A 27,423-nucleotide genomic window follows, 5' to 3' on the forward strand; every position below is an offset into this window, starting at 1 on the left:
TCTGTTGTGTATATATGCATGGCTCCAAAGTATTTAGGATGTCTATGTATGGTTCACGCTCAAGAACGAAGCCATTTGTCTTCCATACAGGAAGTAAAAGTGGCTGATGCCCAAATCTTCATGTTTTAGAATCTCTATGTACTAAAACATCGCTAATAAAATTTGTAGTTTGGAAAAAGATATTATTTACTTGGATCATTGAGAAGCTTGACTGAAGCAATGCAAAAATATTTCAATCCTACAGACTACTTGTTGCACAGAAAAAAGTGCCAATGTGATTTAGTTTCAAATTTGATAACATTATCTGTTTCTGAAGGAAAAAGGAATCATGAAAAAAATGTGCCAAGTACTCTATGTGAAACTGTAGAGCATATCCTGAATAACGTACCATTCTGAAGGCACAATGGTTTATTGAGGTCAAAATAAATTTACCTCAGAGTCTGATCTAATTATATTGGAAAGGCATATGCCAAAGAGGAGGAGGAAGGGGGATTGGAGTTCCAACCCCCCAAGCCGAGATTATAGTGCTATTTTGCAGGAAAAAAATGTAACGCCCCCTTCAGAAGAGAAAAATATTTGAAATAACCCTGCCTCTCGAAAATTCTGCCTACGCCTATGTGGAAAGGCCCCCTTCCTCAGCAAGATTTCAAGGACATTTGAACGAAATGTATGGGGAGGGGGAAATTTCTTGAACGATATAAGAAGTCGGCATGTAAACAATAATGATAATAGTTACACACTTACGATGAAAAATGGAAATCCTTCAGTGCCTGTTTCACAGACGTCAGAGCAGCTTTATTTTCTTCCCGGCAGCTGTTCTCACACAGCAACTGTATCTTCTTCAAAAACGTATCAAAATTATCAGGAGTGAGCCTCTCATCAAAATTAGGAAGCTTCACATGATCCATAAGAGCAATGATATTGTTTCTTAGAGACTCGTAATACTCATTGAGATTATGATTCTTCTGCGCCAGTGATTGGTTATCCTTTTTTGGATGGAGAAAAAAATGATTAATTAACATGACTTGTTGAGCAATATATTGCCTTAAATTGGGCATACGAGAGTGCACACACACACACGAAAATTGATAATATTAATATGGATAAAACTTTCACGTTTTCTTCCACAAACCACAAATTGAATATACAAGTTTGAGTATTTCTTGGCAGTATATGCGCAAACTTGCAACACTGGCCCCAGTCTCCCCTCCACCATTTTTAGCCCTACCAATATCTATATATATATAAAATTTATTTTCTGCCTGTCTGTGTTTGTTCTCTGTACAAATCTATAATTTTAGATCGATTGTCACCAAATTTTATATATTTACCTAATGGGACCCGACTTGTACGATATAGGCTACTTTAAAAGTTTGTCAGAGCAGGGCAAATATACCTGAAATGGGCAAAAAACGTGAATTGCACAGGAAGGCACCATATTGGTTAACTCAGACACGGTTTATATGTCTTTCAAAGAAAGAGAGGGAGCTCCAAAAAACCTCACTGAAGAAAACAAAACTGGGTATTATAGCTAGTTCTTTATAATTTTACTCCCATGCTGGGCAGCAAAATAATTTACAACATTCAGCTTTTTTATTGTAGGAAAGAGATTTTTCTTTTGGATGTTATGCTGATATGAACCTCTGGAAAGAAAAGTTAGTTTTCTGTTCTGGGAGTAGGAGTTTTTTGGGGTTTAACAGGCAAATGTACTAATCAATGCATTAGAGACAAAACTTTTCTTTTCTTATAACATGCAAGGAATACTGGGCATCAGGGGTGATTCCCTGAGAGGATAACTAACATCCAGAAGTTCTTCCCTAATATATTGAGGGCCGAGAAAAAAACAAAAAACTCTATATACTTACCTTTTTGTTCATCTAATTTAAAAAAACAATAGGCAATGCTTTATTTATGTTTATAATCAACAATATAAATATATTTCTAACAGAAACTTGAAGTCAAATGCAAAGCATTGCTGTATGTCACTGCTTTTTTTTCCTTTTAAATCCATCTATAATGCATATTACAAAGCACTGGGTTAGAGAGACCCTGTACAGATCAATTTTGCCCATTTGTTATTAGTGTTGGAGTTCCCAAATCAAGATTTTGGTACGCACCTACTCGAACCCTAAACTTACTCTTCTGTCACTTTTCCATAGGAGGCTTTCATGCCTCATCTTTTGGAAATTATGAGATGGGCAGTTTCAAGTTTTTACTTTGAAGGTGAGACTACACATAAGTAAATGACTCACCCTCTCTGTCATGCGTATGTGCTGCTCCATTTGTGTAATATCTGTGCGTAATTTGATCATTTCAGACTCAACCTTAGCATTGTATTCTTGCAACTCAAGAATCTCTTCTTCAAGTGCTCTGATTTCTTCATCATTATCAGCATCTTCTAGATTGATAGAGCGAGAGAATAGTAACATAAGAGAAAATTTCAATCAAGAGAATAGTAATATAATTTGAAAGACAAATTTTGAACGGAATGTTGCGAAAGTGCGATAAAAAGAAAGAACTCAGAATCCCTGGACAATTAAAAACCAGAGTAACGAATTTTAAATATCTTGGATTAGTTATCTAACATAGAATGAAAATATCATTTTAATTTAATTATTAATAAGCTAAGAACAATTATGAGTATGATATTTAAACTAAAATCTATTACTTTGTATGACAGTTTGAGAGAGGTGTTCTATGCATGGGTATTTCCACATATATGGATTAGCTGTCTGGGGAGGAACACACAAAAATTCTGTTCTACCTATTGTCGTTTATATGATAATTTTGGATGGGATGTTGTGCAGATTAACAATAATATCTCACAAGGCAATGTATCACTAATTCACTTTAACATAGCTATACTTCTACAAGTTATTGCAGAGATCAAGTTTTATTAGAGTTATTACGCAACCCAAGTCGATAAATAGTGATTAAACGTTTACTCCTAAAAAAAAAGAAATGGTCTATGATACATACGATTTTTATCTGAATCATCAGAAAGTTTCTTCTTCAGCGGTTGAGGCAGCTTTGGGTATTTTGGGTTTTGAAGTGGCAGATAAGCACAGCCATTTGTCATTGCACCTCCATCATGCACCGGTGATGAGCTGATTAGAAAAAAAAATTAAAACAAAATGTAAATAAAAAAATGTTTGACCACAAAGTCACACAACCAAATATGCTCTAGTGTCCTAGGATATAGACAATATCTTGATCGTAGATAACAGAACAAGGTTATGATAGATAAAATAAAAACACAAAAATATATCAGAGTTGCCAACTTTTGAAAATAAGAATTAGGGAGGTTTTCACTTAGATCCAAATTACGTACAAAAATGAATATAAAAGGAATTTTTGAAAAACAATATAAGGATTTCTAGCATATTTCCCCCGCATTAGCTTGCATGCCACCAAACTCAAGGGACATCAGATTTTTGAATGTTGGGGTCTAGCCCATTCCCGGTATAATGAGAAAAGCAAGGTTTAACCAGGATCACTGTATGCATTTTCAACCAATTCAATAGATTTTTATAATAAAGCTATTTAAGAATTTTCCAGAATCTCAGATTTGAATTGCTCTACTGCCAAGCCACCAATCATCGCCAACCATGGCGTCAACCTAGGTTAAACTACCTGATATTACTGCTCAAATCAAATCTCCTCAACAAAGAAACCACCATCGGGCCTGAAACGGGACATACAGGTGCAATGGGACAGGCAGATACAAGTCATCTTGCTAATTTTTGATGTCCGAAGGCCGAAATGGCACTGCCTTTTTGATGAATTTTGTCTTACCACACAAAAATTAAATATTTTTTTTGTGATTTGACACAATAGAGACAATATACATCATGCTTGTGATGTCATTTCAGGGGTAAAAACCGAAAGCAATATTTTTCCCAAATAAATCCATTGGGAATAATTTTTTCCCCAAAAGCAGGGTTTTTTTTTTACAATCTCAGTCAAAATTCAAGGAATATAAGAATTTTTCACCAGTCCAGGAGATGGAAGTAGAAATTCGGGAGACTCAGCAGTTATGATATATCTTAACAATACATTTTCACTGGACATTGGGTGTTATGTGAATCTTACGATCCTGTGAGATTTTAGGTCAATCCATAGGCGGAGATTGACTTGGAAGTCTGGGGGGGGGGCAAGGTCATTATTGCTGGGGGGGGGGGCACGATGATGATGATGTCAGCTCATATATACATTATACATTAGATCAGTCGACTCCACCTGTGAACGTAACCCCCCCCCCCGTTATCTCCGCCCATGGGTCAATCAATGCTCGATTGATGATAACTAAATGTTTACTTTGTTTAGTACTGATACTAACTGTATTATTTAATATTTAATTTAACTTCCTTCAAAAATCCTTTGTGAAAGCATCCTTGCATGAATTAACATCGGTTTAAACCAGGGATGCACAATTTCTGGCCCGAGGACCAAATGCAGCCTGCCAACGGAATTCAATCCATTCCGCAAAAAGTGTTCCTAAAAAAATATCAATCCATTCACAGAATATATGATAGCTACACAATTTTTTGCCCTCTACTGAGCAGTAGCCACATCATTTATCTCGTCCGTGGACTGAAAAAGCTGTGTAAAACTGGTTTAAACTATGAATAAACAGGGACTCTGAAACTTTGTTTTTTTTAACTGTGCATGCAGGAACATGTTATCTGTATACGCATGGCCCTAATGTATTTATGCCATCAGAGTTATGCTTGTTTTGTGTTATGCTGCTGCTGCCACCTGACTTTCACATTTTGCAAATGCATGAACATTCATGTAGCATAAGTATATCATGTTGAAGGTTGCCTGCTCTCTGTGGGAAGGGGGAGAGGGAGAGACTTTTACAGAGAGAATAATTCTATGTCATTTCCTTTGTTCCTCAATTTCCGATAGTATTTTGACATCAGGATTGTCTACTTCAAACTAACCTCAAAGGTTCTTGTTTGATTGGACGACCATCAGCAGCTGTTATTTCATATCGAACTTTATGCCGATTCGCCATTGGACAGCCAGATGCACTGTAACAAAAGAAATAATGGTATGTTTAATGTGATACTAAAAACGAAAACTCCACGCTCAAATGAACACTACCATCCTAGTTACAGAGGACCGAAAGTTTGAAGACACAATTTTGTTTCAGAAGGCTAGTTGTTAAATTTATTTTTATACATGAACTTGGGCAGTATTTCCATAACACTATTCCAGTACAACTGCAAGTGATGATCCTTCACGAAGCTAATTTTTGTAAGTAAAATTTAGATTGCTCATAAAATACACCAAGCTACTACCACATTATGCTTCTTTTTTTGGAGATTTTAAGGAAATCTGTTAGAAAAATACTGGTTATAAACTCAACTCTCTACAAGAGTGCATATTAATGCAAAAAGAATATGATGATCGTCAATAATTTTATTAATCACAGAAGCATAGTGGGAAAAATACATGGTCAACTACTGATAGCGTTGGTTACAAGATTTGTTTTATATGCAATGCACGATTTCACTCTCTGCTGTTCATGCAGAATACAAAAGACTGCATGCCAAGCAGAAATGAATTTTGGAAAGAAAATTCATGACTCACTGGGAATCGAGCCATCATCTCTTTGCAGTCTGTGACAAGGCCGTAGCAGAGGGGGGGGGGGGTCTGGTCTCTTCGAAAGTGAGAAAATTACTGAAAAAAAAAGGAAAAAAGATGGCCAAATCTATTGTTATATCACTTTGGTCCCCCCCCCCTGAAATGAAAGTGGTCTCCCCGAACGAAATTTCTGGCTATGGACCTGGTCTGGGATATGAATTTTCTTCCAGAAATTCATCTCCGCTTTGCCACTTGTCTGGTATCGAGTCTTCCATACTTTGTTTCATATGTTCAAAATAATGTGTCACAGTTATACCAAAAGAAAGAAAATCTATTTAACACGATTAATCAGTCAATTATTATCAAGTTGCAATAATGAAAAAAAAAAATTCAAATACATTAGCTTTAAGCATATGTGATGCCGATTCATATGGTGTAGGTTCAAAATGTGAGACTTATACTCAATTACAAGCACCCTCCCTTTACATGATTAATTGGTTCTGCAAAATAATTGCATAAGACGAAATCGTGTAAAGTGAGTTAAATTTAACATGGGTATAGGGATTTTCTAAAGAAGGATAAGAGAAAAAAAAACCTAACGTCCAGTGAGAAAATAAAAGCTTGTTAGATTAATTATCATTGAATTAATTTTTTAAACTTATAAATAAATCTAGTTAATTTAGGCTCTATAAATTCAATTAATACTTTTAAATTAAATTTAACTAATACTTTTTACTTCTGTGTTCACTACTTCTGATTGATTCTAGTGAGTGAGGATATTTTCTTTCCTGAAGAGCCTGATAGGATGATAAATTTTTAACAAAAGAATCGAGATAGGCGTCGGAAGTATCTTAGACCTGTGGGTGTCTGACTATCTTTTCATGGGAAATTTTAATTTCTGGGGGTGTTTAGACTGGTGCTATGAAATACCATGAGTGCTTGAGCACCTACTGCACCCCTGGCTCCGACGCCACTGCTGACAAGTAGTATTCTTCTTCTCTTTATAAAAAGTTTAGCAGCTAAGTTAGAGAATTCTAAATATCCCTTGTAAATATGACAAATTCAGATTCTTTAGGATTGTTTTCTATGATAAAAATTCTGATGGCATTGTCAATGCATTACTAAAAGATGCTCATTAGTGAGATCTGGTGAGATAGAGTCGAGTGTTTCCTTGTGGAAGAAACGTTCTTTTCGCTAAAAAAAAAAAACCAGTAGAAAAAAAAAGCTAGAAAAAACAGTAAAAAAAAGCTGAAAGAAAAAAAATTTAAATTAAATAGAACTTTTTTTTCAGGCATCAAGATGCACAATCCAAAAACATTTATCATAGAATATGAATGCAATAAAAAAAATTATGTTTAACATGAGAGCAAACACACATATGTATGTAAATTGGAAAGAAAGGTATGATGTACGAATGAGAGGAATAAACATGAAAAAGTACACTTATAGAAAAATAGTAGCAAGCCAAAAGGGATGGGCATGCAGAAAAAATGGCAGTCACATTCAGAGGCATACATACAAATATTGAAAACATTCTCCTGGCCTTACATCAGGATCGGGTGCACATGACATTAAAAAAAAATTTAATAAATTTTAAATTTCCAAAAAGTTGAATTTGAAAAAATTCAAAAAGAGTAAAAAAAAATAGACAAAAAGTACAACTACCTTCCCTTTCATTTGTTTTTTGGTATCTCACTCGATAAAATTTTTATTTCAAGGCTCATAATTTCAGAAGGCACATTTCAAAAAACAAGATATATAAAAACACCAATTATCAGGGCCCGATTTCCACATGGGTAACATGGGCATTTGCCCACGACCCCATGTTTTGGGGCCCCTCCCCCAAATATATAATATAGTATATATTCGACTCAGATTTTTATAAATTTTATTCAGTAAAAATTTTAAAACTTAAAGAAATTTACTTAATTTAGCTATTATTAGCAAGCCCTATTAAATATCAATTTAAATATTATACAAATTAGTAATAGACTTTACACAGCATGTACAATGCTCCTATTGCAATATTAACTCTATGACAAAGAAATATGTTTCAATGTGTTACCGTCATTTGTTTGATTCCTCAATATTTTTCTCATCTTTGATTGTAAAATGATTTATGAAATGATGACAAGATAGTTTGCATTTTTGATCAACATGAAATCCTCAAATCATCATGAAGATTCTGTGTATTTGCAAATTGCAAAATTCTATGCATCTAATCTTGCAAACACCTTTCAGACAAACTTCAACAATTTTAATCCTGGTTCATATTGGTGATACAATATATTGCTAAAGGTTTAGAAGAAACATTTCTCCAAATGTTGAGACAGCATTCAATCACTATTGACAACATCACCAATATCAAACTGTCCTACAGAAAGATAATTTTTCTTCTTAAAAACCGATAAAATCATCAGTTTGCTCAAGCCTTTCACAAGAAAAACTGTCATCTTTTTTAGCTTTATTGTGAATTGAAGCTGAGATAACCCAGGAATTAGATTTTGATGACATTATCAATGATTCTGCTCATATGAGAGTGTGAAAAAAGCACTTATTGTAAGATTAATGGAGAATTTTACATTTCTCATTTAAAATTGCACTTATCTTTTTTTAAGTGTTCACAAACAACACGTACTGTATTTGTTGATGTACCAAAGCCTATACTTCTTTGATGCCTTGCCAATGATTAATTACTACCATTATTATGTTCTCCTATATAACCTTTAATTATCATCTTATGCATTTGCACTTAGGAAAATATTTTGCATGAGATGAATATAACTAATTTATCAAAACTTCAGTCATGAACTATGTGAAGATGAGATATGGTTTATACTGTAATATTCCACATTCCTCTCATCCATTTATACACAAGGTTTGTTCAAAAAAAAATCATCCGACCACAATTTTTTAATGTGTAAACGGATGAAGTTAGGTAAGTGTGGTTTGGTGCATGCATGTAGGCGATCCTAGTACGCATGCTTGAATTTTTACCTGTCTGTAGAAGCTGCCAGTCGCTGCAGACAGCCAATGAATGAGTAAGTGTAAGTGAGTGCTGCCACATTTTTGTTTTTCACAAAATGGTAGGAAAAATTTCTCTCTCAAATCTTTAAATTTTGGGCAGTACTTGCAATAAACAATTTCACATAGAAACCTATAGGAAATTGCGTTTCGGCTAGCAAAGTGATTCCAGAACAAATTATCTTTATTAGCCTAGGCATCACTGTATTAATGCGTTACAAGTTTTTTCTCAAAAAAAAAAGAAAGAAAAAAGTATTTCCTGCTTGAAAAATGCTACAATGTACATTTCATTTTTTTATTTGCTTTTGCTACGTCATAAGCAAGAACTAATTAGACTGACATATTTAGTAGGCCTATAAAGTGAATCCTAAAAACAGAATTATAATAAACTTCAATGGATTGGAAATTTGGTTCACTATATTCATCTAATAAGAGAGCATCCTATGAGATTGGATGAAAAATTCCATTTGTTATACCAGGAGGTTCGTTATAAGCAGGGCTTGCAATATAATAAATATTGCTCGATAATAATGTGCGCTGCCAATCAAAAATATGCATAATGAGTGACTTTCAGTGATTTACCACATACAATTCACTTTTTTCAATAATTTTGTGAAGGAATTTTTTTACTCAACCAGAAGTGACTGGTGGCATCAGCCTACACACCACAGGTCTTCAACTTTTTTTCTAGTAGCGAGCACTGCTTGTACCCATCATCAAAAGAGAGCACACTTACTGCAAGTTTGACATACCAATAATACGTGAAATAAGGATGATTTCAATCCCTCAACACAATTTGTACAAGATGTTTACTTGGAACGATTATTAAGTGCACGCGAACATCAAGCACTCTGGGGGTTTCAGAGAGCACCATGGTGCTTGCAAGCAATGGTTTGAAGATGCCTGCTATACACAAACAATAAATATAATTGAATATATTGAATGATTGAATGAATTGAATCATTCATGGCCGCCTGGCAGTTGAGTGGTTAGGGAGCTAGCTTCTGACTGTGCAGGTCTGGGTTTGAATCCCGGGTCGGGCATGGATGTCTACTAACACTAACAAATTCCCTGGACAGATCGTAACGATCTCTTGGGAATACGTGCTGATCACGTTATTATTATTATTAATTTTCCAGTATTTCTTGCTACAGCCTAATTATTAACCTACGTCGCTTGCTTTTAGCTCATTCATAATTAAAATTCACAAATAGCCAAAGACATACGTATCTTCATTATGCAAAAAAAACTTTTCTTTTCCCCCTCAGTGTCAGAAATCATCAATAAGTGATTGGAACAGCCTACTAAGTTCATAGCCTAAACTTGGGAAAAGTTTAAGGGGGTTTTGGTTCAACACCTGTATAAGCCCAGACACGGGAAAGCTGATACAGTTTGGACTTAATAATTTCTCATGAATTTATACATTTCATTCATGGAAATAAAATCCATCCTCTCAAAAGCTCAAGACTTGAACAAACAAACGGTGCTGTCTTAAACATGGGTCCACACAGGGACAGTCTGGGAAGCGTCATGTGAAAATGAGATCTGCTGAGAATTTTTTCAAGAGTAATCACGTAAACTGATATTTTTACATTTTTAGTCAGGTAAGGGACTTAAAAAAAAATCACTTTGCTAGTGCCCCCCCCCCCCACGATACTTTTAACCTTCTTAGTGGAGATTACAAGATATCGCGCCTAAATTCATGCCTTGTATTTGACAATTACAAGATGTCTTGCCTCCTTAAAACCCTCTTATTTTGGCAATGCTGATCCCAAGGATCTCTGTAAAGCAGGTTTTTTTTGGCAAACATGTTTTTTAGGACCCCCCCCCCAAACTGTCAGATCAACTGCCAGTGGGTGAAGTCAGCATTTATTCAAAGTTTGATAACAGAAGGGGAGAGAGACCATGTTTTTTCAATTCCCTTCGGGTGAGTGTAGGAATATGCATTTATATAAGTAATAGAAAAAGCCAAAAGTCAAAGTATTTCTCTTCCTCGGTTTATTATTCTAGGAGTTGGGAGGGGCGAAGGGAAACACAAAATAAAAATAATCGAAAAAATATATTATTCTTGAAAAAGGGGTCTCATTTTGCAGAGGATTTAGTGCAGAGGATTTCCTTTGTGGTAGTTATAATGTGCATCTTGGAAATTTTGAAAACCGCATAAAGGGTTAATTCTATTGTTCTATTAATTTGGTCCCCCCTTCCCCCGAAATACCAGTAGGATAAAATTTGTACAGAACTTTTTACACAGGACTTTTATTTCTTTCAAGGCTGTTATAAGGTGTTCACAGAACTTGCTGCTATTGATCAACAGATGCAGTAAACATAAATTTAAAAATTTCATGATTCGATAATGGCTAAAAAATGAAACAGGTGTTGCTGCTGAGGAGATATAGTACACGAATTCATTAGTTAAAATCGGTCCACCCATATTTTGCGTGTTTATGGCTATCAAAAACACCAGCAGCCATGAAGAAAATGACCCTTCAAAAAAAAAAATGAAGTCTTGAAACTGAATGACTTCACCGATTCCAAAAACGTTAAAAAAAACAAAAAAAACTACACAAATATACAAATGTGCAAAAGTGAACTTTTCATTTTTTTACAGGTAATCGAGCCACACCACTTAACAGCATGCTCCATATTAAATATATATATATAAATAGAGAGATGGGTAGAAAAAAAAGGGAAAATATAGATACATAATGAAAGGGTGAAGGTATATGTATATATAAATGTAGGGAAGGTACAATTAAGGGTCGGTAAGTATACCTTCGATGTGACTGAAATTTTCTCGTAATGTGTCCAGAACCATCGCATCCAGGTATAGGACAGCTAAGATGGGGAATATCATATTTCACTGCTGTTAATAATTACACAACTACTATTTTTTTTCATAATGACTGTACTGTCACAAATAACTTTTTTTTCGGCTAAAGAAAAACCAAAAAGGGAAAAAACCCTCATTTTATTCAATGACAAACGGATGTAGTAATTAACGACAGATTAAATGCCAACCCATTATCCATCAACATATTATAAACATTCAAATGAAACCCATTCAAATAGAGTCGGTCTAAACGCTAATGTCTGTTAGCTAAACAATAATTAGCCCCCCCCCTCCATTATGCAAAATATGCGCAATTCTTTCCAAATAATGTTCCTTTACATGAAATTTGGGACAAGTGGAACAAATCTTTTTGATGTATCAATGGAAATCTGATTCTGATGAGCTTCCCATTTGTCTGGTGGGTGTGAAGAACTTGTTTCTTGATTAAAAAAAAAAGTATTGTGATATTTCATACACATTACCCAGAAGTTCGGCGAATCCTTTAAAAACAATGCATAGTACACGTCATGTAAACGATTCTGCATCAGAGGATTACCTTCCCTTTTTGCTTAAGTCTAACCTTCTTAACAGGGGAGGCTTGGGAAACAGAGGTGCGGGTGCAAATCGTCATGTGCTGCCAGTTAAGGAGAATCTGGTGGGATGCAAAGGGCTTTTCAGTCAAGGGAGACTAAGGGAGAAACTACTTTTTCTTTTTTATCCGTCAAAAGTAAAACACCATTGTTTACCCAATAAAATGCACTTGACCATATGCAGTGCTTTTAAAGAAATCGTCCCATTCTCGGTCCAGACTAATATATTTCATTGTTCTTAACTCTTAATTTTCCACATTCAGCTCTTACTGATGAGCAATTGTACTTATTTTCTTTCCTTTTGGAATTGAATTTTTAACCTCAAATCTCGACCACAGAGTTGAAGATTGTTAATGACAAAATACATATTCCTAGGTTCCCCAAGGCTAAGGAAGGGGGAGCATTTCCCCACCCCCAACATCAAAAAGTCTGTGAATGGCCTAACATATAGGTGTATTCACATCGCATCCCCTCTCCAGACTTTCGGTATCTTATCTCATCAACTAGGGGACTATGAGAGGGTTCTGGTACTCCTGGCTCTGGACAAATAACCAAATTATTTTTCTGCTTTTATTTGACCGCTCTTGAAAAACGAATAGGTGTGGCGACACCAAAATGCACACTTGCCATGTGTGATAGTCCATTTTTGTTTCCGTTATTAGGCACCGGGATAACAAGGTTGCCACACGTGTTGTTCAGGTCCTGTCAGTTCTCTCAAGATCTTTGTTGTCAAGGTATGGGTCAAAGGATCCCTTCGCCAAGATCTCTTCTAGCCCAGCTTTGTGGCAGAGTCTGGAACAAAGTGTGTATATCTAACAGTCTGAGTGTGTATCTAGTGTTGTGTCAGATTTTCAGTGCTGCCATCTATATTTCAAACTGCAAGTGTAAAGGAGAGAGCCTGGAAGTTCAGGCAAAATGTCATAAATATTGTTCTTTGCTTATTCCCAAACCTCTTTTGCAAAATCGCCTTTTTAGATTTTTCCTGCCATTTATGACAGGAAAAATTAAAAAAAAAGGTGCTTGTTAACATTGTTTATAATTATTCATGAATTTCAGGGGCGTAATTCTATGAAATTTGGACATTTTGAGCATACTTCAAAGGAATTGCTCGTTTTAAACTTCCCTAACTCTTAACATACTTTCAGTATTCGATTAAGATGAGCATAGTTGCTCTCAGAGGTACGGGGCCACAGTGGGACTCACTCTTGAAGGAGTCCCAAACATTCAACAGTATAAATTAAAAAAAAAAAAGTTGATTTTTTTTACAAAAATAAAACAAGGTAACTATGTTTCAACTTAAAAAATGATGTTGAATATTCCAAATAATACAACAAATAAATGAAAATTATTCATAATTGGAAGGAGCCCCATGAGATAATTTTCTCTATGGGTTCCGCATACGATAACTGTATCCCTGGAATATCGGCCTAATCCTAAGGGACTACAAATACTTCATTTTTGGCATGGAATCAATTTATAATATTACGTTTTATTACTATCCAAGTTAAAATATTATTGAAAATGTAGATGGAGTAAGTACAACTAATTATTCAGCCGGTTTTATAATAACTGGCCTTAATGACCTTAATATAGCGCTTTAATCTTATAATACTTTGTTATTTTCCCTTTCTTCTGTTCATTATAAATGCCTTTTTTGGTGCCTAAACTTCTGGTCTATAGTAATGACTGAATATTTGTACCGCTGCAGCTCTGCTGCTCTCTGTGGCGTGACATTTTAGGGGGGGAGGACATCGGCTGCTTTTGTGTCTTGAAACTGGGAACCACAGAAACCAACTCCAGTCGACAACCACTGTGGCACCAGTGGGGTTCAACCCCAGGTCCTTGCGATGTGAGAAATGGCAGCTCGACCACCACAGTGGCGAAACCAGGATAGAACCCGCAAACTTGATGCACTCCTTCATGGTGGTAGACGTGCATCTTACTGCTATGCCACTTGCACTCCTTAAAGTGGGGGGGGGGGTCACTTTGTACATTTGACACCGCCAATGTTGCAGAACAAATTACTGGCCATTATACAATAAGCCTAGATTTTGGACATTGGCTATAACACAAATTAATATCAAATACAGTAAAACTCCTCTTAACGGCCACCCCTCTTTTACGGCCAAATAACAATTCCTCAGTATATAATAAAACTATGCTTTTCAAACCCCTTATTAATGGTCACCCCTCTTTGATGGACAAATTTCTTTTTGTCCCACCGGTGACCGTAAAAGAAAGGTTTTACTGTAATACAATTTCCATTTGCTCCTGTATCACCATTGTATCATTTAATGCCTACACATCTCAAATAGGTTTCATTTGAACATACCAAAAATTAAAATTACCTATGTGTTTACAATGATTGTTTTGACATGTGGCTCCCCCTTCATGAAAGTAAGGGCAAACAGTTTGATCACTCAAATTTTGAGGTGGAAAGGGGAATTCAAGTATTATAAATGTAATTTATTTTAATGAGATATTATTTCAAAAATCAGTTCATGGCATCATCTTATAAATACACTCCAAAAACTATTCATTAATGCAAGCTTAGTTTTCAAACCAACAAAACCAATCAGATATGATTTTATCACCTTGGTAATTATAAAAGGCCCTTCTCAATTGGTTGATGGAAAAAAATGACGATATAAATAAACTCTTCCATAAAAAGGGGGAATGTAAATAAATTCAAGCCGATTTCATGACATGTTTCTCAAACTGAATTAAAATTTAAACATGAGATAAAGTTTCTTTTCTTCACCCCGGGTAGGCGCTTTCCCCGTATATCAAATTACTGTATCCAGCTGTTGCCAGATACTTTTTCGGTAATTAATCATATAAATGAATGATATTCAATTAGTAGGTCATGATGAAAAAATATGTACACAGCATGGAATTATGCAAAGAGAAACATATTCATCTGAAAAGTCTCTTTTAAAGATAAATTATAGCATAAAAAAACTGATCAGTGTAAAGTCTTCTTGACCGTGAGACTCAGCACTACATTAGAGTGGGGTTTGCCATATTAAAAAAAAAAAAAAAAAAAAAAAAAAGAAGTAAAATTTTCCTTAAAGAGGCCTAAACTTTAAGGATAGATGGCAGCACTTGCAGCCAGGGGGGACCGCTACGCATGTGTCGGGCTTACCGGATTCGGAAACCGAGAAAGGAGGACGACTCAGCGCGCACACTTTGTAACCTTACCTTTTCCCGATTTCCACAACAGATGACGTTACCACACTAACAAATAAACCCACCGACACAATAATTTTTCCCATCCCGAACCACGAAAAAAAAAACAACTCCCCTCGTTTTACAATGAATTTGTTCACACAGTCTGGTTAGTTTTATTATTTTGCCTGGAGCAAGGCGAGGGGGTTTTTTCCGTCTACGCTAAGGTTTTTTTTTATTTCGGGAGCGCGGCCTTTTCGCCAGAAACGATTTCACCACAGTAATCATCATTAAGTGTTATTTACATCCTACTTTCTTCATTTCTATATGAAAGAGGTACCCCCCCCCCTTCCTTCAGAATACGGTATTACCTGTTGGTGAGCAAACAATTGCATTTTTCAAAATGGATATTGTGGTTTAGTTCTTCTGGAGCTCTTTTTCAGTCTGTCTTTTTCCTATTATGTTCCAGTAAGCTGGGTCGTAGTTTAGATAGAATCTGCCCAGGTTGGAGGCAAATTCGGTTATTCTTGTATTCTGGGAATTTACACGGCGATTGGTCGAAGCCTGCAAAATATGTGTGAAAAAAACCAATAGATATATGTTTCAGAGGGAAAAAATTTTCCCTAGGAAAAAAAAGTTCTGGAAACCTGAAAAGGAGGACAGAAAGTCAAATTTTCTAAAATGTAGGAGGACGTTTGAAACGACATCAAAAAGAAGGATGTTTTTCTAAAGGAGGACATCTGGTAACTCCAAACATGCGTGAACTACATTTGGCTACTTCTACCCACGTTTTTTTTGTTTAAAAAATTTTTTTTTTTCGCCCTATCAACGTGGATTTGTTACCCCTTCTAGAGTGGTGCCCAATGTGAACTCACGGCCCAAGAACCGGCCGCTGCTACTATTCTCTTTCCAGTTTGTCCTCATCAATTCCTGGGAATGAAATAAAAAAAATATATTTTTAAATTTTTTCACCCTATCACCTCAGATTTAGCGCCCCTCTCCTAAAGTGAATGGAAACACTTTTTCCCAACTTTTTGTAGCCAATAAATTTTTTTTCTCCATAAAACCCTGGATTTGGTGCCTCTTCTAGAGCGGACAGCTATAATTTCCCCCAATATTTTTCGATCAGTCAAGTTTTTACGCCTTTTCATCTCAGTTTTTCCCCCCCTTCTAGTGCTGCGCCCCCTGCGGCCGCACGAGATAGTCACTACTAAGAGGTAAGACGCCTTCATATTGCCCCTACCAAGAGGTAAGGCGACTGTATAAGGATATATAGTGGCTATACCAAAAGAGGTACAGAGCGGTTTCTGACGTCACATTTATGATAAAATTCAGTAGCAGATTATGTGTTTCTTATCTCTTTCTGTCAATAATATGTACATATTAATATTATACATATTAATTTCTTGATTGCCATAAACCAACTGATTTATTTTTTCCACACAATCACAGCTTTCAGACCATCAGTTGAATTAAAGATAAACACTTTGAACAGCAAAAAAAGATAATATTTTTCCATGTAATATTATGCTTACCGTAATGGTTCTGCCTCACATTTCTCGGAAGCCAGCAATTTCTTCGATTTACTAGCGCGGGGGCAACCTGAAAGGCTCCGATGTGACGAGTAGTTTCCTGTTATGTGGCCTGAGCCATCACATCCGGGTGTCGGGCATCTGAGATATAAATATAAACAACAATTGCATAATTATTATCAGACTGTTTAGAAAAACTTCATGGTGAGAAATCATAATTAAGAAATTCGTACTCGAAGAAAAAAAACCCATAATATTCTCCATAGGAAGAAAGATTAGTAATAATTTAAAACAATCAAATAAACGTAAAAACAGCAAAAAGAATATAGAAAAAGAAAGATTTGTAAAAATAAGTAATGAACTGGAAAAAATGTAGCAGTGAAGATACAGAAATTTAAGAGATAACCGATAGTCAAAGGAAAAAAGACAGTATTTAGGAGAGAAAAAAAAGAAGGAAAACTATTAGAAAGAGGAAAATAAATTACGAATATCCATTTATAAGTAATTTAGAAAATGAAATTAACTCTTCGGGAAAACATTCAAAAGGAAATGAGGAACTAGTTAAAAACGAAAAAAGAAGCAGAATAAACTGTGGATATGTAACGTGCGGGATATACAAGATAATGTAAATCCAAGAAAGTTTTAAGGGACGATGGTACCGTATTAAAGAATTTATGACCATTTATAAATTTAGCCAACTGTTGGATTAATTAATTTTAAATATTTGTCAAAAAATATATCATTATATTTCATTTCACTCGATCTTGAGTCACCATGGGGGAAAAAAATTGTATTTACAGTAATAAAATAGAAATTGAAAATAAAAAAATCATTAAGATATGATTTGAAAAAAAAAAACCTAAAATGAAAATGTAAATTTTGAGTTTCGTAACTACGCTACTGCCAGCACTCGATTATTAAAAAAAAAAAGTGGAACGACTATTCATAATGATCACAAATGGACAAATAATGTTATTTTAATTAAGGGATACGATAATATTTTTCTCTTGTCCACTGATAATAGCGCATTGGAAAAATAATAATTTAAAAAAAAAATTAAAAGAAAGAAGAAAGGGGAAGGTGAATTTGAATATTTGGAAGATTTAATTTACAGATATTGATTATTCTAATAAGGATAAGGAAAAAAAGAGAGGAAATTCGAAATTTTTTTAAACGAAATTTTATTAATCCTTTATTTTTTTTTTTCAAAAAAAGTTATGAAATTCTTACTTGAGATCCTGATGCTGGGCCTGTATATTGCATCGATCTGCGTACGGGCACCCTGACAAACTAAAAAGATTCTCTACTTAGTAGCGAAAAATTTAAAGAATTCTTTTTAGAAAAAGAAAAATTTACATCTAAATTGAAGTAGAAAAAAAAATCTAAACTTGTAAAAAAAAAAAAAATTTCCGAGGACATGGCTTATTTCATAAATTATGATAAAGAAGAAAGAGGGGAAATTAGCATCTATGTATTTTGAAATTAATTTGGAATTTTTTTAATTAAAGAATTTGAACTTTTGGTACTGGCAGTAGCGTAACAATACGAGACGGTAAGGTAGCGAATCCTACGTATTGAAGCAGTATTTAAATTTAAATAGAAGTGTGAAGAAAAATATACGTGTTTGCGTCTTTATGTTCCCGCATGTGAATAGTTATTGGCATTAGTATATCATGCTACGGTCCATGTCCGAAGCCTAGACACTCGCGAAGTGGCCGGCCACGATGCGGAATGTCGAGATTTCGGGCTGGGACCGTTAACTTGCATTTTATATCTCAATTAGACACTAACAAAATGAATAAAGCACAGAAATTTTAATTGAATCACATAACTTACTTGCTAAATCACACATTTTTCTAAGTTATATTACGTATTTCATTTTTAAGATTATTTTAAATATCTGAAAAAAGGAACTAGCTCAGAATGATATTTGCGAAAGATCTGTCAACGTACAGAGCTGAAATAATCCCATATTTAAAAAAAATATTGAAAATACTTTTTCTCTTGTACATGATAAAAAGATGAAAAAATTTATCATTTATAAAATGCTATACATTTTACGTGTTTCCGTTTTGAAATTATTTGGAGAAAAATCGCAAAACTATAGATAGTATATCCGTCCATACTCTACATCAGGAGTGAACGATGTTTTCAGTCCACGGGCCAGATGTGCGGTATTCATGCCTCTCGCGGGCCAAATACAAATTTATTTTTCACTTGCCAAAAGTCAAATTTATTTTTTGCTGTTAGTGGTAACTTTATTTGCCTTTGACAACTTTATTTGCCTTTGACAACTTTATTTGCCTTTGACAACTTTATTTGCCTTTGACAACTTTTCGCCTGTAATTGACAACTTTTCATCTGTAATTGAACACTTTACTTGCCTGTAATTGACAACTCTATATGCCTTATGGAAATGTTTTGGCTTCACAATTTCACTTGCCTTTGGAAGTTTTATGGTTGTAATTTAAAACTTAATTTGCTTTTGACAGTATTTCGCCTGTAATTGCCAACTTTACATGCCTTTGACAATTTTTTCGGTTGTACTTGACAACTTTACTTGTCTCTGACAATTTCTTTGTTGTAATTGGCAACTTGCATTAGTCAATTTTTTTGCCTGTAATTGGCAACTTTATCTGTCTTTGACAATTTTTTTTTTATGATAATTGGTGATATGCCATATAGATCCCGATTTCTGGTATTTCCTTATGAAGGAAATGTGGTCAGCAACATTTTATAGTCTTGTGTTTGTTGATATTTCTCTAGGGGAACACATTCCGCGGGCCGGAGGTTGTGCCCCCCCCCCTGCTCTGCATAATATAGAAATTGACCCCCCCCCCCGAAACTTACATATACAATACAATGAGAATTTTTCTTTTTTTTTTATTACAATTGTATCAAGTTTCACGGGGATTTCTTTGAAATTTATAAATTTTTTTAAAAAGAAAACAAAGTAAAAGGTCGTTCGATGTTGAACATGAACAGTTGTGACTAATATATTAAAGCATTTGGATCTAATAAGCCATCATTGCCTCATGCCTCATTGAGCACTTTGTCTGTTGTGGCCTTTTTATTCGTATAACGTCTTAGAGGAACGTTCTTCTTTTAAACAAGAGAAAAAAAAACAACATTAAACCAAAGTGGCAAATGGTTTGCCACCACAGCGGCAAACCATTTGCCGCTGTGGTGGCACGTGGGGTGTAGCAGTAGTAGGTAGGGACTCCAAAAAATGGGTTGGGGATCCATGATGTTCTTAAGTCAGCCACCTCGTTGGGCAATTTGCCTGTTGTGGCGTTGTATTTGTATTGTATTTGTATTTAATAAATCAAATTTCAATGGGATTTCAAGGACGCTTTGGAAAACAATGAATGTGATAATTTTTGTATGCTTTCTTTTCAAAATTGTGTACCAACAAAGAAATTGATGATGCTATCATCTTTTTATTTGAAGATTTAAGTATATTTGCACATGAATGCATATCGGAGTGTAGTAAAGTAAATTAGTACATAATGAGATAGGGAAGACCGGAGCTAGTTGGCACATAAGGGGCAAGTTGACATTCAGCTTCTCTTTCCCATCGCACTGAGCACTGAGTGCTAATATTGCCACCGAGGGTGTTGCATCATCTACTGTAGTTTCAGTGTGAATGGAGCTCCGAAAGAGGAAGGACAGCAAGTTTCCTGTGATTTCCTGCCAGAAAAATATTTTTCCTTTTTCCACTCGAAGGTGTTTTTTTTATTCTGTGAAGGCACATGAATATGTTGAGACTTTTTCAACCGTTGTGGTGGGTAGAGTGAGTGGTCAATAACGTTTTGTATTCAAGTGCGAAATGCTTTATGAAACTTTTGTGGAACAGTGAGGTAGGAATCTCTCTCGTGTAAAGTGATGTTGGGGTAAGTTGGCGTATAACACGTGTCGTATACCAACTTACTGATTCGGTATAACGCAGCATAACACACTCTGCGAAAATTGCAACAACCAGTTCAAGTGAGCGATCTATCTACTTTTTTTGGGGAACGTGAAGCTGTAGATGACCGCCAATCAACTGCTTCGACAAGGGGGGACACCAGTATCGATTGGTAAAGGAAAATTCTAGATTGTGTTGTGTCGGAGAGAGTTTTGTCCAATACAGTTGTGAATACAAATACGAATACAAATACAACGCCAACATAAATGGCATAGCTTACCTCCAGGGGTCGTGATTTCTAACACGACTGACACATTTAAATAGAAATACGATAAACATATTAGGATAAATCGAGAAGCTGTCCATACTTTGATGAGACAACCATATTTTTTATGGGCACTATGTATATTTATATTTTATTATAATTATTAGTTTCTTATTTTCTTATTTGTCTTATTGGGTTGCTGTATTTTTGATATAGTTCAGATATATATTCGATAACCATACGAATTTCCATAGGCATCTTTTTTCAGCCACCTCGTTGGGCATTTTGTCTGTTGTGGCCTTTGTATTTGTGTTTGTAATGATAACTTCCTAGTTCTTTCTGATTTTTTGTAACTTTCATTTTTATATCTGCTTTCTTCTTCAAAATATTTAGACATTTATACTTTTTCAGATCTATACTTACAATAATAAAAAAAAAATCCAGTTTACTTTACCGCTAAACTCGTCAAGAACATCGAATAGACATAATTTCATATACTCGCTGCCTCCGAAGGGTTCATAAAAACTACTTTCAAAAAACACGTTTCAGCTTTTTCATTCCTAAATTTTATAGCCTTCTGAATGACCCGATATCGTCTTCGTCACTTTTGATTAAAAAAAAAAAATAGAAGAACAACATTTACTACAACTTGGTAATATTTTTTGATTTCACCCTCAGCTTCACAATGCCTCTTTTGTTATTGATTGTGTATTTTTCCCCTTGGTCAAATTCTCAATTAAAATACGTTTGCTGTTAACTCTTCTATGCCAAATCAAAATAATCTCATGTTGATACATACATATATTTTCATGAACACTAAAAGCATCTCCTGCCCGTTGCATCACATCATGATATATATATTTATACTTTCATTTATTACGTACATTTATATTATTAATTTTTTCGCCACTTCCCTCCTTCCTATCCTACTTTCATTTTTCTTCTCTCTATAAAAAACAAAAACACAAGGTGGGCAAAAAGTCCATAGAAACTTTAAAAATGAATAAAAACGGGAATAATAATCGAAATAAAAAACGGTTCGCAGGGTTAGCATCGCTAGGTCACGGGAATTTTTTTGACATTGAAAAAAAAACCCTAAAAAAAGCCGATGGGTGGCACTGGTACGAACGACTTCGGTGGAAATATGCAAATGAGACGGTTATAAGAACTTGCGCTCCTAATCCACAATCAGTTCACCGTTGTAAACGGTGTATGTGGACCTGCTGCACTATGCCGTTGCTGGATTTGTGACTTGCCTGCAATGTGTTAACCCTTGGTGGTCATGTAGAACACACACTGCTGTAATAAACGATTTGGAGGCATTCTGTTCGTTATTTGCGTATCTATTCTTTGACTTGAGTGCGTCAACGCAACCTATCAGCTGTTTTTTAGTTACTTTTTTCCTGTCTTAAAAAAAATTGCCGTGACCTAGCGATGCTAACCATGCAAACCGTTTTTTATTGCGGTTATTTCTCCGGTTTTTATGAATTTTTAAAGTTTCTACACGCGGACTTTTTACCCAACCTGTAATTACATTTTACATCCCACGACGAACTGTATTACTGTTGAGTTAATTCATTGTAACAACCAGTATGGGACCTTGTTGTCTTCTTGGTAGTTTTCAGTTCATCAAAAACAATGTATTTTTTACTAACCTTTTCTTTACGTGAATAAAGAATTGATTTGATATACATTGAATGCTTAAAATATGCACATATTGTTTTTCTTCATTTCTGTATTGAAATAAGTTTTGTAGTACCCAACTTACGTTTATTCCTCAGATCCATTTAACCATCATGCTACGACAACTTACCCCAGGAGTGTGCCAACTTGCTCCCACATCTGGGATAAGTTGGCATAGTTTATAACAATTTTTTTCAAACAGATTTGACGAAATGAGCACAGAACTTTGATATTTTCATTATTAATTTGTAGCCAAGGAGTACCGCTATCCGCAGCATCGGTCACATTTGTTGTGAGTATTACCGGAAAAAACAGGAAAAATTACAAAAAGTAAAAACCATGCCAACTAGCCCCGGTTTTCCCTATCAATATTATTATCATCCTGTGCGAATTGGATCCAAAAAAGAGCAGTGACATGGCAACAGTGGAAATATGAAACGTTTACCTTCTGTGTGTAGCGTAATTTCCAGACACGTGACCCAACCCATCGCATCCAGGAGTCGGACAGTGGACGGGTTCCCGGTTGTCCCGAATTTTGGCGGTCACCAAGGCTGACTTGAGGAGCTTCGGTGACGTTGGCCTGGAAAGAAGTCGTTTTTAGTTATCCAGTCTTATTTGCAATGAAGCTTATCATTCACCATCATTATTGTTATCATTATTGCTCATTATGAAATACTTGCCGTTCCTTGTCGCTCTGAAATTCGGAAATTCCGGTAGTGATTGCCACGGATTTGGTGCCGTCCGATATCATCGTCCTGACGGGTGCTGTAGTGGTGCTAGGCGTAAGGACCGTCGTCACTGATAGCGTCAGGCATTGTGTCGCCACTGGTCCGTTAGGTGTTGGCGGGGGCGCTGGAGTATGCACCGTCGGGGGCTTGACAGTTGTGAATGTCGGAGCCGAGGACACCATGGGTGAAGGCGATGACGAGACCACTGTGAAAGACGACGGCATCTGCGAGGCCGTCGACGAAGTTACTATCGTGAAAGACGAGGTTGGTGCAGATGATGATACGATAGCGAACGAGGAGGATGGCGTCGACGTCACTATCGTGAAAGACGACGAAGACGAAACGGGCAGGGATGAAGATATGGGTGATGCGAGCATGGTCGTCGTGTTCGTCGTCACGGGCGAAAACGTGTGGAGCTTTGGCCCCGACGAAGCGACGACGATGGGCTGAACCGTCAGGGTCTGGTAAGAAGATATCGACGATGACGGGGGCAGCGATGTCAGAACTGAGGGGATGTGCGATGATAGCGATGCTATGGTGAAAGACGAAGACGGGGACGATTGCAGTGCTGTCGAGGACATCACCGAGTGTATGGCCAACGGTTGCTGCGACTGAGCCTGGGTTGCCTGATTCATCTGCACGGCCACCGACGGCACCGTGACCGGAACTTGTATGGCCGATGGCGCCGGCAGCTGTATCGCAGGAGTGACAGATATTGGCACCTGCACCGAAGACGGAACCGCGAGTCGGCTTAGACCCTGGGCCATAGAGGGTAAGTGACTGGATGAGATCAACGAGGCAGAAGCGGTGAACACCGGCAGTGACGTGGAATGCTGCAGAGAGACGGTGGGCATCGTGGATATGGTCACCGGTATGTACGATGGTATTGGATGCGCGATGGTCGGCGTTTTGGACAGCGACGGCTGGGACGCCGTGGCCAGTGACGAAGAAGGAATGGACGCCGCCAGAGCAGCGGATGGTACGGTCGCGGGCAGGGAAGACGGGTGCTGAGAGGGCAAGGCTGCTTGGATAGATATGGGGCTCTGAATCTTCGAGAACGGCGATCTCGGGTTCGACGGGTAAGGGGATTGCTGTACCTGTGGCAGAATCGGCAGGGCAGCCGGTGGAGGGGACATTGGTGCGTTGCAGTCGATGGTCGACGGGCGCCCGAGAAGTGGCTGCACGGCGATGGGTGTGAGCGGGCCCGTCGCTATAACACCCACGCGGGCCGTCAGATGAGTGGATGCGGTATTCGTCGAGAAATCCACGGGTTCGGTTTGCTCGTTGTCTATAGATGCGAACAAGGGTTTCGGGTTGACGAGGACCGTGGGGCGCTGAGGAGTCGGGTGAAGGATTGTTGTATGCTGGGTCAACCTAGAAAATGACCAAAATGATCGACATAAGTCTGAAGCACCACATGCCAGATTTTTCATTCTGAAACAATCCGAACAGAAATTTCCGAACAGATAAGAATACATGCGTATGCAAAATTTTTAAACTAATCTCAAAGACATTATTAGTATCAAGATACTTACCCGGAGCATCCACCAGAAGGCTGACATCTGTTGGTGCCAACGCTGAGGTCCAGGGTATGCAGAGAGAGGTTTTTGTGCGCACCGTTAGCCGAAAGGTCGATAACTTCTGGGTTCTTCGTGGACAAGTTGATGGCCGTTGCTATCTGCGATTCCACTTGGTACTGCTGTGGTGACCTAGTCATTAGAATAACATACTGTAAGCTGAAGTGCAGTCAAGTTCCCCCACTCTCCCAAGTTGTAAGCTGACAATGATATGACATACGATCAACCTCATATTTTTTGACACATTTCACATTATTATTTAAATTTAAAATTTATATTTCAGTAGTTCACTAACAGTTTTTGCCTCACTCGAGTATGTGGAGATGAATGTAGCTTTTCGGAAACTATTGTCAAGATAGATTAAAAGTTATAATAAGTACAAAGTATTGACGAATAAACAAGGCACCGTCATTGCAGAAGTATTTTTCTAAGTCGTTGTTATGCAGTATAGTCCTCAAAAATGATTATCATGATAGTTTTTGCTCGAAAGTCATCGCTATCGGTGTATTGTTACAAACTTATCACTAAGGGTGTGTTATAGAAAAGTTATCGCATGGGTGTGTTGTCGAAAAGGTATCGGTACTTTTCATCTTATCGTGTCAGTTATCGATTACCAATTATCGATTATAATAGATCGATCAGTTATCGATCACATATCGACATTGATCATGTCAATATCGAAAAGTTATCGCATTGGTGTGTTGTCGAAAAGTTATCGCATTGGTGTGTTGTCGAAAAGTTATCGCATTGGTGTGTTGTCGAAAAGTTATCGCACGGGTGGTTGCTGAAAAATTATCGCTGCCAGTGCATTGTTGAAAAGTTAGCAGTGTTACCACATTGTTGAAAAGTTAACAGTGTTACCACATTGTTGAAAAGTTAACTGTGTTACCACATTGTTGGAAAGACCACTACCAATTAACTGTTGAAAAATTAACGTTGCCAGTTGGCTGTTTAAAAATTAACTCTATAGGCTAATTATTGAAAAACTATCGATACTATTTTATCATTAAAAAAAATACATCGCTTTGTTACATTGATAGAAAATTATCGCAGTGCTATATTGTTGAAAAGCTATCGACATTAACGCACTAGCTTACTGTTGAAAAATCACTCCAGTACATTGTTGAAAAGTTATTTCATCGGTTTATTGTTAAAAAGGTGGTACGGACAAATAACTTCAGAAGTAATGGGAAATAATTTCGGAATCGGTCGGAAAGAATTTTGCATTCATGAAAATTCATAATTGATGAAAAATATTTTCTCAGTTGTTGTGAGAAATATAATATTTTATATCTATATAATTAATACCTATCACTGTCGGTGCATTGTTGAAAAATTATCATTATTGGTGCATTGTTGAAAAATTATTATTAGTGGTGCATTGTTGAAAAATTATCATTATTGGTGCATTGTTGAAAAATTATTATTAGTGGTGCATTGTTGAAAAATTATTATTAATGGTGTATTGTTGAAAAATTATCATTATTGGTGCATTGTTGAAAAATTATTATTAGTGGTGCATTGCTGAAAAATTATTATTAGTGGTGCATTGTTGAAAAATTATCATTATTGGTGCATTGTTGAAAAATTATTATTAGTGGTGCATTGCTGAAAAATTATTGTTAGTGGTGCATTCCTTTTTGGGCGTCTTTTACAAAAGTTATTGTAATGGTAGCATTGTCAGAAAAAGAGCTGTTGTTATGATAGCATTGTTAGGAAAAGAGCTGTTGTTATGATAGCATTGTTAGAAAAAGAGCTGTTGTTATGATAGCATTGTTAGAAAAAGAGCTGTTGTTATGATAGCATTGTTAGAAAAAGAGCTGTTGTTATGATAGCATTGTTAGAAAAAGCTATCGTTGTGATAGCGTTATTAAAAAAAGAGCTGTTGTTACGCTGACATTGTCAGAAAAAAAACCCGATTGTTATGGTCGTCTCGCAATGAGACATTGTTGTGGAAATCATTAATTCTTACTTGAAGGCAGTAGTTCTTGGAAGAGGAGTCGGTTTTCCGATGAGAGTATTGGTCCGTTGCTGGTTGGTATTGTTGCTAACGGTTGCCGTGGACGTCGTATCGGATGTTTCTGTCTGCTGAGGGAGTTTCGGCTTCGGTGCTATCGGCCTGTAGACGTCAAACGCGAAGTCTGGCGGGGGTTTGCTGTACTTTTCCAGCTCCTTCGTAAGATTGGTGCGGGGTGTTGGTGTGCCGACGTAGCCCGGGTACTTGTACTCTTGAAGATCCAACTGCTTGACGAAGCACATCGGCCTCAGAACACGATCTGATGAAGTACTTACTGTGAGACAATCGAAATAATAACGCACTGTTCTTTTAATTTTGCATTTCATTCGAAAATTTCGCACCAAGTCCGAAATACTACATTAAATGTAAAATTAATGTTGTTGAGGGATGGTTTTTTTTCGATGGTGGCAACAATGCTGTAGGAATACATTGTCTAGAGCAGGGGTCTTCAATACATAGCCCGTGGGCCAGATGTGTCCTAGAAGCTTCAGAACTAATAAGTAATTTCAG

General features: G+C 36.5%; 1 protein-coding gene across 2 annotated transcripts in view; it reads right to left on the reverse strand.

Annotated features, from left to right (window-relative positions):
• Positions 1-27,423, reverse strand: part of LOC149084508 (uncharacterized) — a 110,382-nt gene that overhangs the window by 7,938 nt on the left and 75,021 nt on the right. For both annotated transcript variants that reach the window (XM_089234915.1, XM_089234914.1), the window contains exons 17-27: positions 26,869-27,187; positions 24,855-25,028; positions 23,272-24,693; positions 23,037-23,171; positions 17,967-18,026; positions 16,740-16,877; positions 11,389-11,451; positions 4,947-5,036; positions 2,980-3,107; positions 2,253-2,398; positions 745-986 (exon numbers count right to left, since the gene is read on the reverse strand). In XM_089234915.1, coding sequence (XP_089091041.1) covers positions 745-986; positions 2,253-2,398; positions 2,980-3,107; positions 4,947-5,036; positions 11,389-11,451; positions 16,740-16,877; positions 17,967-18,026; positions 23,037-23,171; positions 23,272-24,693; positions 24,855-25,028; positions 26,869-27,187 — 2,917 coding nt within the window. The remainder of the gene's footprint in view (positions 1-744; positions 987-2,252; positions 2,399-2,979; positions 3,108-4,946; positions 5,037-11,388; positions 11,452-16,739; positions 16,878-17,966; positions 18,027-23,036; positions 23,172-23,271; positions 24,694-24,854; positions 25,029-26,868; positions 27,188-27,423) is intronic.

This window comes from Pholcus phalangioides, unplaced genomic scaffold (assembly GCF_987345545.1).
Source record: "Pholcus phalangioides strain wild (caught in Gottingen) unplaced genomic scaffold, Ppha-v1.0 ptg000008l_1, whole genome shotgun sequence".
NCBI lineage: Eukaryota > Metazoa > Arthropoda > Arachnida > Araneae > Pholcidae > Pholcus > Pholcus phalangioides.